The 16264-nt window shown below is 34.2% G+C and overlaps 1 protein-coding gene across 1 annotated transcript in view; it reads right to left on the reverse strand.

Moving 5' to 3' along the window:
* LOC145245749 (fibronectin type 3 and ankyrin repeat domains 1 protein-like) overlaps positions 1-16264 on the reverse strand; it is a 65731-nt gene that overhangs the window by 33360 nt on the left and 16107 nt on the right. The window contains exons 3-4 of the mRNA XM_080107348.1: positions 9747-9874; positions 4947-5028 (exon numbers count right to left, since the gene is read on the reverse strand). Coding sequence (XP_079963474.1) covers positions 4947-5028; positions 9747-9874 — 210 coding nt within the window. The remainder of the gene's footprint in view (positions 1-4946; positions 5029-9746; positions 9875-16264) is intronic.

Consider the following 16264-nt stretch of genomic DNA (forward strand, 5'->3'; position numbering starts at 1 on the left):
AGAAGATGCGAGAGGTGTGGCATGTTTTATAAAAGAAGGACGTGATAAGCCACATGAAGTGGTTAGAGATACTGTTGTATTTACAGAGGTGGGATACACACCAAAAACAGTCATATTACATAGTGAGAGGTGGGGAGATATTAAAACAGTTATATTGTATTGAGAGAGATATTAGAGATATTAAAACGTGTCATATGTTGTATGTGGGTGATTAGATATTGTTTTTATAACACCTGTTATAAACGTATAACTTATATGTATTGTTGTTTAGCCAGAGGATATGGTATCGACGTATAAACTGAGTTCTGTTGTATCAGAGACTTATCACACGGGTATATATTACACTTCATCCAATTGAGACATCTGTTCTTCCTTCTTTTGTGAAACCACAGAACAACACTTTACATTTTTAAAATATAAATTTATTTCAGTTGTCTTAAATGGTCTTCACAGAGTCTGCATTACATGTCTACATTCTTATTAGTTACAGCCTTACTTCCTGGCTTGAAGAACTTTGCAGCTAATTCTACCTTATGCGACAAAGGCCCTCAACTCCCTGTATTTCCTCCTATAACAGACAACACACTATGCAACATACAAATATCTGTGCATGAGGTCTCTAAGCTAATCAAGAACCTTGATTCCAGTAAAGCAACTGGCCCAGACGGCATTCCAATTATAGTGTTGAAAAAACTCCAACCAGAAATTGTCCCCATACTTACAAAACTGTTTAAGCGTTGCCTTAAGAAGTGCTTTCCAACACCCTGGAAAACCTCGTCAGTATGCCCCGTATATAAGAATTCAGGTGATAAGTCATCTCCCTCTTAGTACATACAAATAAGTCTCCTGTGTGTCATGAGTAAGTTGCTGGAATCCATATTAAATAGAGAAGTCATCCACCTCAGCAGAAATAACCTTCTTAGTGACACGCAATATGGTTTCCGTTCTGCTAGATCTACAGCAGATGTGCTAACGGTTATACCTCATAGGATTAGTGAATCTCTTGACAAAGGCTTCCTTTCTAGGGCAATTGCTCTTGACATATCAAAAGCCTTGATAAGGTATGGCATAAGGGCCTATTTCACAAGATTTCCAGCTACGGTATAACTGGAAATGTTTTCTCAATTATTAAATTATTTCTCTCTGATAGGCTCATAAGAGTAGTGATTGATGGGCAGAAATCAGAGGCCTGCAGTATTAATGCTGGAGTCCCTCAGCAGTCCATCCTGGGCCCAACTCTCTTCCTGATCTACATCAATGATCTCCCAAAACACATACTTAAATCATTCGTTGACATCTATGCTGATGACATGACCTTCTATGGCAACACATCAAAGGCCGTAAATGACAAAGTTCTCTTTGATTCTCTCTCCTCTAATCTTGAGCATGTGGTACAGTGGAGGAAGAGGTGGCTGGTTACTTTTAATGCATCTAAAGCAAAGCTCCTATCTTTACATCATCAATGCTCTGATCCCCATCTGGCATCAATTGAAATGGATGGCTCTCGTCTAGGGGAGGCTCCATATTTTGACAAACTTCTGGGATTGACCTTTATTCCTGATCTGAAATGGAATATGTACATCAAGTCTGTTGCCAAGGTCGCTGGTAAAATGGTGTGATTCTTCTACCACTCCAGAAGATATTTCACTACTGATGCAATTCTCTATCTTTATTAAAAGCCAAGTACGTCCAAGGATGAAGTACTGCTGCCACATCTGGCCTGGAGCTGCGAAAAACAGCCTATCCTGCCTTGACAAAGTACAAAATAGACCGTGGCTTAGTAGGGGATGCCCTTTTCTCTTCCCTGCAATTTCTCCCACAGGAGAGACGTCACAAGCCTGTCTTTGTTTTATCGTTATTTCCATGGCAAGTGCTTATCAAAGCTCCAATCTCTGGTTCCCTTTCACCAATCTTTCACAAAAAACACTCATCTAGTTGAAGCCACTGTCAGTAATTTTCCCCACTCTTTATCTGTGACAAAATCAAAATGTAGATTCCATGAACAAAGTTTCTTTCTTAGAAGTGCACGCCTGTGGAACGCTCTTCCGTTTGCCTGTTTCCCACCTGACTACAACCTGAATGTCTTCAAGTCCAACATAAACAAATTCCTGATGAACCGCCCCTTAAGTAAGACACCTTATCCAATCTCCAATATTGACGATTGCTATGATGCTGTCCTGTTGATTACTTTGCACACAATAACTCTTATCTCCGAGTGGCTTCTGGGCCTTAATAAGTGGTGACCTCCATGTAAAAAAAAAAGCTATTTACTTACGTGATCAAACTCCATAAATGAGGCCAAACTCTAAAGGAAAGGAGGCAGTATTTCCCTCATGCTTGTGCATTGGATTAGAATTCTACGTCGCGTATGTTTATATCAACATTATCTTACTCTTACACTCGTATTTCTATGTACTGCAGGTGCCCAACTGGGCTCCATCTAGGGAGAAAGAGCACAAGACATCCTCACTGTTTGCTGACGTATTGTCTTCCTTATTTTTCTACCACTGATAGTACGAAGGTCATTCCAAAAGTAAAACCTCCTATGTTTTAACTAAAAAAGTTGAAGAGCTACAAAGACGAGGGTGATACCATTAAAACGAGTGAACTTTTGTGCATCAAAATTTATTTCTCTTCATAGTCACCACCATTCTTAATGCACTTTTGCCAGGAATTATTTGACGCATCTCTGCTTCTGATGCCTACCTCATGACAGGGAGTGTTTTCTAAGAATCTCTCACCGTCAATATCTGCAACAGAGAAATGAAAACTTCAAGTCATGAATGCATAAGTTCAGTCATCATAACAATGCAATTTTCAGTCCCAACACTAAATATCCTAAATTGTTACGAAAAGTAGCTACATGTTAGATTTAGGGAAGCATAAAACACCCATCTTGGTTTATGAAAATCAAAGGCGAAGTAACTCTCATGGCTTAAAGGGAAAATAACTCCCATAGCTTAAATAAATAAGCTTACTTTCGGTTTTAAATGCGAATCTTGTCAGTTATTAATAATTGAAACAAATTAAATATAGATTAAATTGAAAATAAATTAAATCGGGTCAAGATCAAAGTGTAGTATCTGTTCTTCAGATCTACACTTCAATTTCTTGTTCTCTGTCAGTGGAGGAGAAATCCTTCATGACTGAGACAATTTTTATTTTTGTTCCTTTTTCTCCACATTAAAAAACGACCCTGGTGTCTAACTCTGTCCCGTGGGGAGGCATTGTAAATAGGAACTTTAAATAATATTTCTAAATAGAACAATTAAAAGGATTTTACTGCAACAAATAATTAGTGACATGAAGCTTATTATTAAAATAGATTTTCTTTAATGCAATATGCAAATGAGGTTACTCTTTGAATGTAGATTTCTTTGGAATAAATAGATATATATATATATATATATATAGACTTCATGCTAAAGTAAACGTCTATAAAACTTTTATTTGGATTTGATTTGATTATTGATTTTATCTATTTAACATTATCGCTGGCTAATTTTTTAACTTGAAGTAGTATTTCCTTTTTTTAGCTCCTTACATCAAGTGGCTTGATGCTTTGTCTGGAACGATTCACATGTTATCATTATCATAGCTTACTACTAGTTACCCCTCCATCATCATTATTCATCATCCTATTCTTAGTTTTATCACCACTTTCCCTACTTCCAAACGTAATAGTTAAAAAAATATGTTTTTTTACTTGAGAGTCACCACTTATTAAGGGCTGAAGGCCACTCGAGGATAAAGGTTAATGAATGTAAGATGGTAGTGTAGCAATTGTTAATGGTGTAAATTGGGTAGAATTTTATTATTCATAGAGACGGCTCAACAAAAACTTGTTTACATTGGTTCTGAAGGCTACTATGTTGTATTCAACCAGGAAGCAGGCCAGCGGAACAGTATTCCATAGACGGGTAGTTCTGGGAAAGAAGCTTTGTTCATGGAATCTGTGTTTAGATTTAGGCACAGACAGAGAGTGGAGAAAATCGTATATAGTGGTTGTAGCTAGTCGTGTGTTTTTGTGAAAGTTTGGCAAGGGGGAACCATATATTAGAGTTCAGTTGAGCACTTGCCATGAAAATAATGATAGTGTAGAGACAGGCTCACAATGTCTCTTCCGTAGGAAAGAGATTGCAGGGTAGAAAAAAGGGCATCACTCACTAGATTTCACAACCGATTTTTGTTAAAAGTACTAATTAAGTTTTATTGGTCTTGATATTAACCCCAAAATTTTAAAAATAATATATAGTAATAGCTTTTATCAATCTGCCGTTGTCCGGGATCTATTACATTTAAATTTCTTTTGTAAATAGTTTTCTATTTATCCAGTTTATGACCTGGAAACTTTGCGTTGGCATCTTCCAACAGGTTACATAAGAGCCAGAAGATGCCTAAGTGCAGACTGCCAGACGATAAATTAAAAATATGGCGTCTCCCCTTCTCCATGTTAAAAACGGTTTTCTATTTAGAAAGCCGTTCTTAACATGGGGAAAGTGGGGAAGTTTTTATGTTGACGTAGAATGTTGAAAATCATTTCTAGTTTAACAAACTTTTCTTGATTTGATGAATTTCACCCTTTCATTGAAACATACAATCCGACAACTGATTGGATAAACAGAAACAGGCTATCTGATCTGTTTTTAATTTATTTCCAAACCGCATAAACTCAATTATTTCAACTTAAACATTCTTTAATATTGTCTGTTGATTTGGTGACTTAAATGCTCCTTAGTTCAAACTTTGAAAATTCAAACAAAGACAAATATCATTTCATATCAAAATAAAGATGGAATTATAGTTTATTTTAATTGCAAACACTGTAAATATTTTTTAAAAATCAATTTAATCATTTAAAAAACTTACTCATAAAAGAAAAAAATCTTTTCTACTCTATTTTCAATTTATTTCAAAACCTCATAAACTCAGTTGCTTCAACTTACCCGGTCTTTAAAATTGCTTCTATTTCTGCCATTTTCTTATGTTGTATTGCTTTATGCAGATCTTCGCCATAGAATGGTTCCTCTAAAATACAGATAGAATGTAAAGTTAATTCCAGTCATTATAAAATGCAGACATTTTTTTTTGTTTTCATTCAAACATTTTTGGAGTAAAACCAACAGACTAGTAATAATTTTGTATTTTTTAAAATCAATTTTTTTAAAAATTTTTTTGATAAAACAAAAAATATAATAAAGTTAGGCTATAAAGAATCGTGAAAAATAAAATTCAGCCAAGTAGTTGCGTAGCAATGTGTTATATAGTTATTATTATCATTAAAGATAAGTGTAATTGTCTTAAGAGAGATGAGACAGTCTTAGGAGAGTTCATGTTGCAAGTGTTCATATTGTGAGAGATGGGATCATTAACATTAACATTGCTAGAGAAGAGATGTGGACATTAACACGTTAGTGAAATATAAAGAGAGAGTGAGAGTTTATAAATGGAGAGAGTTTTTATAATTGAGAGTGATTGCATATAAATACATTTTGCGAAAGTCTTTTCGTATCTAGATAGACCGACCGATAATTGAGAGGTTTGCATTTATGCCGATGGATTGAGAGGTTGGCATTTATGCTTTGATAGTTCGTATGAACGGGAGTGTTTGTATAACATGAATAGACACATTTACTTTCTAACACATATATTTTTTAGATGATGAATTTCAAATAGATTGTACACATAAATAGACACTACCTTTTTCATGTAATGATGGACACAGGAGACGGCAGTTATAAAAACACGTTGAACATTTATTCTTCCACTTGAACCGGTTGGTGGCTTTGCGTTCAGGAATTCAAAGGTTCACATATTAAGTTTCGAAATGTGATCGTCTCGCTTCTAGACGATTGAAACCCATGTTTGTCGATCTCAAACTCCCTCTGAGTTTCTCACTAACTCTCCCTAACTACCTAACTAACTAACTAACTAACTAACTAACTAACTCTCACTTCCTATATTGAGAAATCCATGCATGTCCGTCCACGTGAGCAAAACTCACGTGCCACCAACATGCGTGACTTACACGTTTTCGACATTCTGATTTCCCAATAACCTATTTTTCTTTTGCTGTTTCCACAAAGGAATTCAACCTACATATCTAATTTATTTAACCCATATTTTATTATCCACATTCTTTCTAACAATTGAATAGTTTATTTATTATTTATTTCATCAGAATTAACAATTTACTGGACATTCCATTTAAACCTATTGTTCTTTAAAACTTATATCCAAGGTTCGATTTCTGCTTTCTCTCATTTTATTTTCATTTTAAGTAATCTCTCTATTTTTATACTTACATGAAAAGGGGACAGCCCTTATCATGTAACAAATGAATATGATCATTTACAAAATGCATGGGCTAATCATGATGATTATGTAGTTGAACAGCATTTATTGAGATAGATCTCATGCATGAGAGAGAATATGTTTGAAATAGTAAGAATTAAGTAGCAGTAAGTGGTGTTGCACAAAAGTTTTCGTTTCTCATGACCAATCTAGAAATCAAAAGTTTCTGTGATTAATCAACAATTTGAGAAGATGTTTAATTCTGTTATATTACAATGATATCGGTTGTTGTATCTCAATCCCTGATATGAGTTATCTTCTATAATATAAATCTCACCTGTCTGTTTAAATTTATGTATGCATGTATGTATGTATGTATGTATGTATGCCTAAAACTTTCGACGGACGCAACGGATTTTCACGAGATCAGTATCGTTTTGAAGCTCGACCCTTCGGACGACAAATATCGAAAAATTGACTAGAAACATTAATTCCTTCAACCTCAACTAGGCACTTTTCTACAAGGAGGGGGTCGCTTTTTTCGCCGATATTTTTGAAATTAATCCTTCTTTTCAATTGACTTCCGGTTTGGCGATGGACGGAACGGCAAAGACGTTACGTTTTTTTTTCACGTTCTTTTCCTCCTTTGGTTCGAGCATGCTTGCCTACTATAACTTTTTCTTTTTGTTGAACACACACTTCCAAACACCCGGGCAACGCTGGGCACCCAGGCTAGTTGTTATATAAATGAACGTATGGAAGCAAGAAGGACAGACGACGAAGTTCAGAATCCACTTTTCAGATCATATGTTTATGAAGGTGCGGATTTAGCTTACTTCTGTTGATTTTGGTACAAAAGAAAACCAGTTCACATACAGGCCGGTAAAAGCTGGCTTCTTGTAAATGACGGTGAGAAAACCACCTCTTGAATGTTCGTCAAGGACATACAAGATGGGAAGACATTTATCCTTCTCGCTTTCTTTAGTGAACTGTAGAAGCATGTGAAGAGAATTCAACTCATTGAAAAATCTGAACACTTCATTTCACGATGCAAACGTGACTCAAGCGTCGGCAACATATTTAGCATAAGTTGTAAGAGAAGTTGAAGGAATACATTTGTAGTAAACCAACATCTTAATCGTTCTTAGGCATCGTCCTAGCACCCAACACTAAAAACTGAGTTCTCGGTTCGGAATATCACTATACATTGCTGTTAAGTCATAGGTATAGTCATAACTCTGATATGATTTATTTTATTTATTTTAATCTCTATTATAATTTTTGAAAAATTGTTTAGATGTTTGAATATTGAGCTTTATTTTGCTCCGGAATTATTTGGATTCTCAAAATTATTGATCTGAACGATATCAAAGAATTGTTATTTTATATTATCAAATAATATATATATATATATATATATATATATATATATATATATATATATATATATATATATATATGAAGTTTTTAATTCGACTGTGTTTGGATTTTACCATTCTTGGATTTTTTACCCTTCACCGGACTATCCATTCATGTGAAATCTTTTTATCATTTTTTCTTTTACCTCCTATTCCCCTTACCTCACCTTTTTTTTTTTAACCAAGTAAGATCTGTGACTTACTTGTGGTTTCATTAATACTTTTACATGCAAAATCCGATCCTGCATTTTGCTAATTCCTGCCCTCTGATGAGAAGGAGAGTATTTCTTCGAAACTCCGCGGATTAAGGACTATCCACTTATCTTGTGCTTCTTTTTTAAAATTAAATATGTTTTTAACTTTTTTTCAAGATGTTTTTTTAACATGTGTTATTAATCATTTTGTTCATATATATATATATATATATATATATATATATATATATATATATATATATATATGTTTTATTTTCTTTATGTAAATATAGTCTTACTTTGCTACGATGTGCAGACCGTTAAGGGACTTCATATCATAAGACTTTAAACGATACCACACGTTAGACATGGTAAAATATTTTTTCTTCAACTGTTTTGAATTTTCAAATTTTTTCTTGCCTGATGAGATCTATAATGATCCAAACGGTCTGCACATCGTAGTAAGATATGACTATATTTACGTAAAGAAAATTAAACAAAATATAAATTTGCTCTCTTTGATTGAGCACTATCAACAACCCTCGTTGGAATTCAATGATTCTAATCTTTTAAATATTTTCAACCTGGAATGTATACATATTATTATTATTATTATTATTATTATTATTATTATTATTATTATTACTATTATTATATTGTTCTATGTATTTTACATATTTTGTTAATTTCTCATGTCGTCTTTATTATGTTTAATTGTGTTGATTTTATATGAAAGTCACTCCAGACAAAGCATGAAGCAACTTCATGTAAGGAATTAAAAATAAATAAACAAAAGTACGCTTCAAGGTAAAAAAAACAAAACAAAACCAAACAAACTAGCCGATGATAAGTGTTATATGAATAGATTTTGTCCCAGAAAACATTAATTCTTCCCCCTTTATCAGAAACCATCGATTATGGACTAGACTATTTATCGAAGAAGATGGAAAGTAAATATAAGGAAAATATAGAAATATGTTGAATTGACAAAACAATATTTTATTCTTTACTGGCTGGTGCAATAAACAAACTTTTCCTGGTAGTAAATTATTTCCAGCCTTTGCTACTCAAACCTGTGTGAGCAGAATATGCCACTTTTATAATAGGAGAAGCCTATACAAGGGAGATAACTACTTGAACTGTTATACTCTCATTTATTATATGTTATTTTTGTAAGTAAATTAAAAGTCTAAACACTATGTCATTTGTGCTCATCATTTCATCCATAAATCCCAGCTATTATGAAGGGGGAGATCCAAGATCGTATCTCAAACATGGATCGGCAGGTGGAGTTTTGATGAAGGAACTAAGACGACCACAAGAGGAAAAGTCTTTAACATTTGTGTTGACAAAATAAGACAAGATAACAATTAAGGAAAGAAAAAGAACAAGAAGAAAAAATGGTTCTTCTAGTTAAAAATTCACAGGTGAAATATAACAGTTCAAAACAGTTCAAAATAAATTAATAGGAGAACTTTATGATATCCTTATGTATCAAGACAAAGTAGTTATCTACACCAAAAATTACGGAAAATTATCGAGTAGAGTTAAAAAAAATATATAAATCAGTTTTATCGTGTATTTCTGATTCACCATTAGCACAAACGCATTTTAGGTCTTTATAACAGGGGAGATAATTCATTAAACGTATTAGTGCAAACAAAGAACCAGAAATATATGACAAAACTAATTTATATTCTTAATTAGAAGTCTACTTGATAGTTTTCCCTAATTTTTAGTGTAGTTTACTTTTACTTTTAAATAAGTATATGCAAAGAGTTTTTCAAACTTTCATATATCACCTGTGTATTTCGCACTATGAGCACCAAAAGAAACTTACTTTCTGTTATGATTTTGAGTGGTACCGACCATTCTGAGAAATCAGTATCATTCTTGTGGAAGCGAAGTCGAACAACATATTCTGCGCACGGTCTTAAGTTTTCTAAGACTGTACTGTCTGCATAACCTCTGTAATTAACCAAAAAACGTTTAATCAAAGAGATTCCTGTTTCTGAATTTTCTAAACGAGGATTGATAATTTGGATTATTTGGATTATTCGGACTCCTGTTCTCATCTTGAGTGCCAATGTTTCACCCGATGTAGCCTCCGATCTTCCTCAAGTGCATCTTGTCGAATTCAAGAATCTTTCTGTTGAACTTGGGAATCTGTACAAAATTTCTAACAGAACCCTTTATTTAATCCATGGGGGTAGCACGCTCTTACTCCATCGGCCATAACTGATCCTAGAAGTCTTAAGTAATTCACTGTTTTATTTTGAGCATTGTCCACATTAGAGATTGAACCTTCAACCTCTAAAAGAGTGTCACTTACAACTGAATTTTACTTAGTATTTTATCAGTTATGCCTTGGGACCTTACAGACAATTCTATGAACCTTGTTCCAAAACTAAACTCTGTTTTTTAACTCAAAAAGTTGAAGAGCAACAAAGAATGGAGTCGCACCATTAAAAAAGGCGACCTTTTGTGCCCCAGAATTATATTTTCTACATAGTCACCAGCATTCTTAATGCACTTGCCGGGAATTCAATGACGCATTTCTGCTTCTGACACACGTTCATGACAGGGGTTCTTTTCTTAGAGTCTCACACTATTAATATCTACAACAGAGAGATGAAACTTTCAGGTCATTAATGCATAAGTTCAGTGATCGTTACGCTGCAATTTGCGATGCCGTCACAATATGAATTTTGGGAACCTTAAAAATATTCTTTTTGTTTTTCATTCTTATTACCGGTCACTATAGATCATAGTTTCGATGAAGTACACCTGAAAGAGTTCGGAGATTACATCGACCAAAACGTGAGAATAACACACAAGAAGAGAACAATAATCCAAATAATACAACTAGATTCCTATTAATATCCTTACTATTAAAATTGAAAGAGTGATCATAATTATAATCCATAGAATCATGTAATGGTACATGAAAATGTGATACAAGTGCTTGTATGGTTGCCAAAGCAAAATTACAATGTCAATGTACAGGATGTAACAATAAAATTGTCGCCCTAAAAAAGACGACATGATTCCATTTCCGTTTGATGAAAACTCGTTTTCTTTTTTGTTGCAGACCATTTACTACTTGGCCAAGAGCGATAGGAGCCTTCTATCATGTCTGAAAGTGCCACAATATCCAATGAACGAGATTGGAGATGCGCCACTGTACAACTCATGCTCCCTACCAACAGAACCATTGCCAGCACCCTCCAAATGCATATCGGGATGGTTCAAAACTTGAGGGCACAACTCAACAAAGTTTCCGGCTACGGTTATGACCTTTGGTGTGGTTTCAAGTGAGAGCTGCATCATGCCACCTCACATCTGCAAAGTTGGCTTGAAATTCAACACCAAAGTGTACCTGAATGTGCTAAAGAGTGTGGTGATCCCCTGGAGCAATCAGGTGGCTGCTGGCAGACCCTGGGTGTGGCAGCAGGACTCGGCACCACCCCACAAGTCCAAAAGAAACTCAGACTTGGCTTCAGAATAAGTGCTACGACTTTGTACCCTTCTCTTACAGTTTATGAGTTTGAGAGAAGAAACTATTATAGTGGAAGGTTTTCAGGTATCTAGGGACCTCAACAGTGAAGGGGTTGGATTTTGTTGCTTGTCAGGTTAGTTGGGACTATGTACGTCGATGGGGTATAAGTGCTATGAGTTCATCAAAGCACATTTCATTAAAGTTTTTATTTTACTTGGAAGTCACCACTTATCAAGGCCTGAAGGCCACTCGAGGATAAGGGTTAATGAACGTAAGATGGTAGTGTAGTAATCGATAACGGTGTAAATTGGCTAGAATTTGATTATTTATGGGGACGACTCAACAAGATTTTGTTTACACTGGGTTTGAAGGCTACCATGTTGTATTCAACTGAGAAGTAGGCAATACATATATATATATATATATATATATATATATATATATATATATATATATATATATGCCAAAGTCTATATTCCAAATTTAAAGGAATACAGGCATGATTATGACTATGATTTTTAGGTGAGAATATGATTTCCTCCCTCCAAGATCTGCTACTGTCCTAATTATTATTTGGCAATCAAAATGCTATAAATCTTGAAGGATTATATATATATATATATATATATATATATATATATATATATATATATATATATATATATATATATATATACATACATATATATATATATATATATATATATATACATATATATAGTCATCCATAATCAATACTGTTTCGCTGTTTCACAGCTCATCAGTGTGGCTAGATAAGTAACTACCTCAAGCCAGGATCAAAACCCGATCGCTTAAATGACAGTCAGAGCTTCTACCCATTGCGCTATACGGTTGCTGCTATGCAAGCAGTGAATTAACAATGTTTTGATATTGTCCAAAGTACCTAAGCTCAATTTGTTTGCACTAGGTACGGGCAATTTAATGCCTGCTTCGGCAGGGGGGGGGGTATGTTTTTTTTGAACACCGGCTAATCATAATAATTTTTTTTTAATTTTCGAGTACTTTTATTGTGTTTAAAAGATTATAGTTTAAAGTTAATTTCTCCAAGGAAAAAAAGTGCATGAAATAAAAAATACATGGAATAATTTTATCTCAAATCTGAAAAGCCCTACTCGTACATTTCAAGTAAAAAATCATTATGAAAAAGATCGTGTTTACATTTTTTTGGCAAGAAGTTTTCTGGAATTATTTCCAAGTTAAGTATTAAGTTAATGAATTAATACTACAATAAATGTATTTAACTTTTGCTAAAAAAAGGAATAATTATCGAAAAATATGACACTGGTGGGAACGAAACTTGTTTATCGTAAAAAAAAAACTCTGGCGGCAAAATTCAAATATGTATGGAAGGACAAATTAGACATAATTTATTTCTTTATTTAACATTATTCCGGCATACCTAGCGACTTTTTTTTTATACAAGGTGGTCACCATTTATCTGGGGCCGGAAGCCACTCAGGGATAAAGGTTATTGTAAGTACAGTACGTTAGTGTGGAGATTTAATAAAGTGTCTACTTAAGGGGGCGGTTCAACAGGAATTTGTTTACGTTGGACTTGAAAACATCCAGGTTGTAGTCAGATGGGAAGCAGGCAGACGGAACAGAGTTCCACAGGCGTGCAGTTCTAAGAAGTAAGGAAGCTTTGTTATTCTAAGAAAGAAGCTTTGTTTTCTAAGAAAGAATGATCCAAGATCTGCTACTGGTTAACTGTCTGTTTATTGCTGACCCCTTCTGCTGTATAACATTTTTATATCCGAACTAGCATAGACTATCAAAAGGTTCATTCAACCATGAAAATAAAAGAGCCTTTATATAAAAAACGAAAGAAACAGAAAAACAGGATGAACTAATGATTTGGCATAATATCAAACAAATTCCTGATGAACCGCCCCCTTAAGAAGACCCTTTATTAAATCTCCACACTAACGTACTGTACTTGCAATAACCCTTATTCTTGAGTGGCTCCCGTGCTTTGATAAGTGGTGACCACCTTGTAAAAAAAAAAAAAAAAAAAAAAAAAAAAAAAAAAAAGAACCAGATCACACAGAAAGTTTTTTATTCGTTTTATTTATTGTTATTTTATTGACTATTACAACCTGCAGGAAGTTTTATTTTGATAAATGGTCACTGCCGGACGATCTCTCCAGGTTTCAGTGTCCATAAACATGGCCGCTTTAACAGTTAACACAGTAGGTGACGATGTGAAAATAAGTTTCAGAGCTATTAACGAATGGTTGTCCAGTATCTATGCTTTATAAAAGGCCAAATACAATTTTTGAAAGCTAAACTACTTTAAAAAAAGCCAAATTCGCGAAATTTGGCTGTAGGAAGGCTAATCTGGCAAGCCTTGACAATAATATGACTTTGTTGTAGCCTAGTTTTCGAATATTATTTTAATAATATATGATTGTTGTGCTGGTATGAGAAAAGAAACTCACAGTAATTGCAACCGAAGAAAAGAGTTGGGTGAAACGTTATGTAACGATTAAATATATTCCTCATTTCACGGAACATATGTTTTGATAAAGCTGGTATTTTTCTGAATAGTACAAAAAATTAGTCTTTTGGACAGAAAAACCAATAACACGCAGCAAATAAGAGTTTAACATTCCTTTGAAAATAGTGTCAATCGTATTTTAAATATAGAACTGACCCAAATGAGATAAATTAGTAAGTACTAATAAACATCCAGCAAGTAATATTGTGCTACATAGTTCAATACAAATAATAAAACGACATTGTAAGAAACAATATTTAATTTACTCCTTTAGTCCAGCATCTCTTTGCAGACAGTGTTCATTTTTTCCCTGTTTCTTTTGAATGTTCCCTTTTTTTATGTAACGGTTGTTTACTGACTTCTTTCATCAATGAAGAACCATTGCATGCCGAAATTACTATGAGTTTCTTTTTTACACCATTACAACAATGATCATATAGTATTATAACTATAGTCAAAAACAAGGTTACATCAAAGGGAGGTCACTGTCATATTCTTGTTCAGAGTAGCCAGATTGGCCCTTTAAAGCCAAATTTCGTGAATTTGGCTTTTTTGAAGCAGTTTGGCTTTTAAAAAAATTGTTTTTAGCATTTTTTTCAAAGTATAACGTACAGACTAACTAAGGAAGGGACACGCAGAATATTATTTAGATTAAGAAATAGACGTCAAAAGCGAAGAAAAAAGCTGTACAGATATTTTACAAAAACAACAAGCAAAAATTACACACACTGGACATTTCTTTTCTAAGCAGACATCTTTTTTTATCTATCCACGTCAATAATACAGTAATTCACAATATTCTAAATAAACTAAGAATTCTGACAATACAAATTACATTACAAACTATAAAACAAACATTAAGACAACAAAACATCCCCCCCTTCCCCATCTAAGCAAGGTTTATAGACTGTCTTATACAATAATTGTAATCGAATATACGTTGGTGAAACTCAACAACAATAAAGAAAAAGCTTAGTGAACATAAAAGATATATATAAAAAAATAACAATTCTGAATGCACTATTCACCCACGCATTAGAGCATAATCATTCTTTTGAACTTTAGACTCGCTAGAATCATTCAATTCACTTTAAATAAATCTTGGCAAAGACATTGTGAATCAGCACTCATTATAAATTAAACAAGCCGAGCAATGCAGGGTCTCCCTCGACGAGTGAAAGATTTATTTTTACTATGACTAATATTTGTGCAGAATTTCAAAAACATACACGGCAGGGTTAGTGTAAAAAGTGCAGACAAATGAACGTATGAACGATTTGGGGCAATTTTACCCCCGTAATGGCCCCTAGCTGGCAACCAAAGTTAATCCTAAAAATCCGTTTTTGTAAAAATTTACTTCCACCATGACTAATGTTTCACCATGACTAATGTTTTAAAAAATTCAAGGCGTGGTTATTGAGAAAAATGCAGGTAAATGAACGGATGAACGATTTGGGACAAATTTTTACCCCATAATGGCCCTAGGCAGACTACCAAAGTTATCGAGCAAAATCCGTTTCCACCATGAGTAATATTCGTGCAAAATTTCAAAATTTCCAAAAATCCAAGACGTATTTTATTGAGAAAAGTCCGAACAAACGAACGGATGAACAGGAGTGAATTAGTAGGTCCAATCCCTCTTTTGTTGAGGGATCAAAAAACTTAGGGAACATAAAAGATATATAAAAAATAACAATTCCCTGAATGCACTATCCACTCATACATCAGAGCATGATCATTCTTTGGAACTTTAGACACGCTAGAATCAGTCAATTCATTTTAAATAAATCTTGGCAAAGACATTGTGAATCAGCACTCACCATGAATTTGTAGCAGCCGACATCCGCTACATCACAGGCAGAGACGACTTTGAGATTTGAAATCCATTTCTCCCTGGCTTGTCCAATCACAAGCCAGCTCTCAATCACGTGACTGAGTATATAAAAGACGAAATCATGAACCTTTAATTCTCTTTCTCGTTGCTTTGTCCAGAAGCACACATCGCCTGGGCGTGAGTACTACAAGCTAGCTATGGCTCTCTTCCAACTACCATTTATTTCCACGTGCTGTACCCATACGGACTTTATAATTCTACAGGACTACCCAAACAAACATTCTTTGACATGCTAAAAACTCTCCTCGTTGACACACACACACACACACACACACACACACACACACACACACACACACACACACACACACACACACACACACACACACACACACACACACCCTTTGTCCTGTTTCTACTATCGAACATACACTCACGTACGACAACACGCAAACACACTAAAGACTTTGCCCTTTCTTTCTCCTGTAATCGGCTTTCTTTGCTCCG

This window comes from Euprymna scolopes, chromosome 23 (genome assembly GCF_053919585.1).
Source record: "Euprymna scolopes isolate OS-2025 chromosome 23, ASM5391958v1, whole genome shotgun sequence".
Taxonomy (NCBI): domain Eukaryota; kingdom Metazoa; phylum Mollusca; class Cephalopoda; order Sepiida; family Sepiolidae; genus Euprymna; species Euprymna scolopes.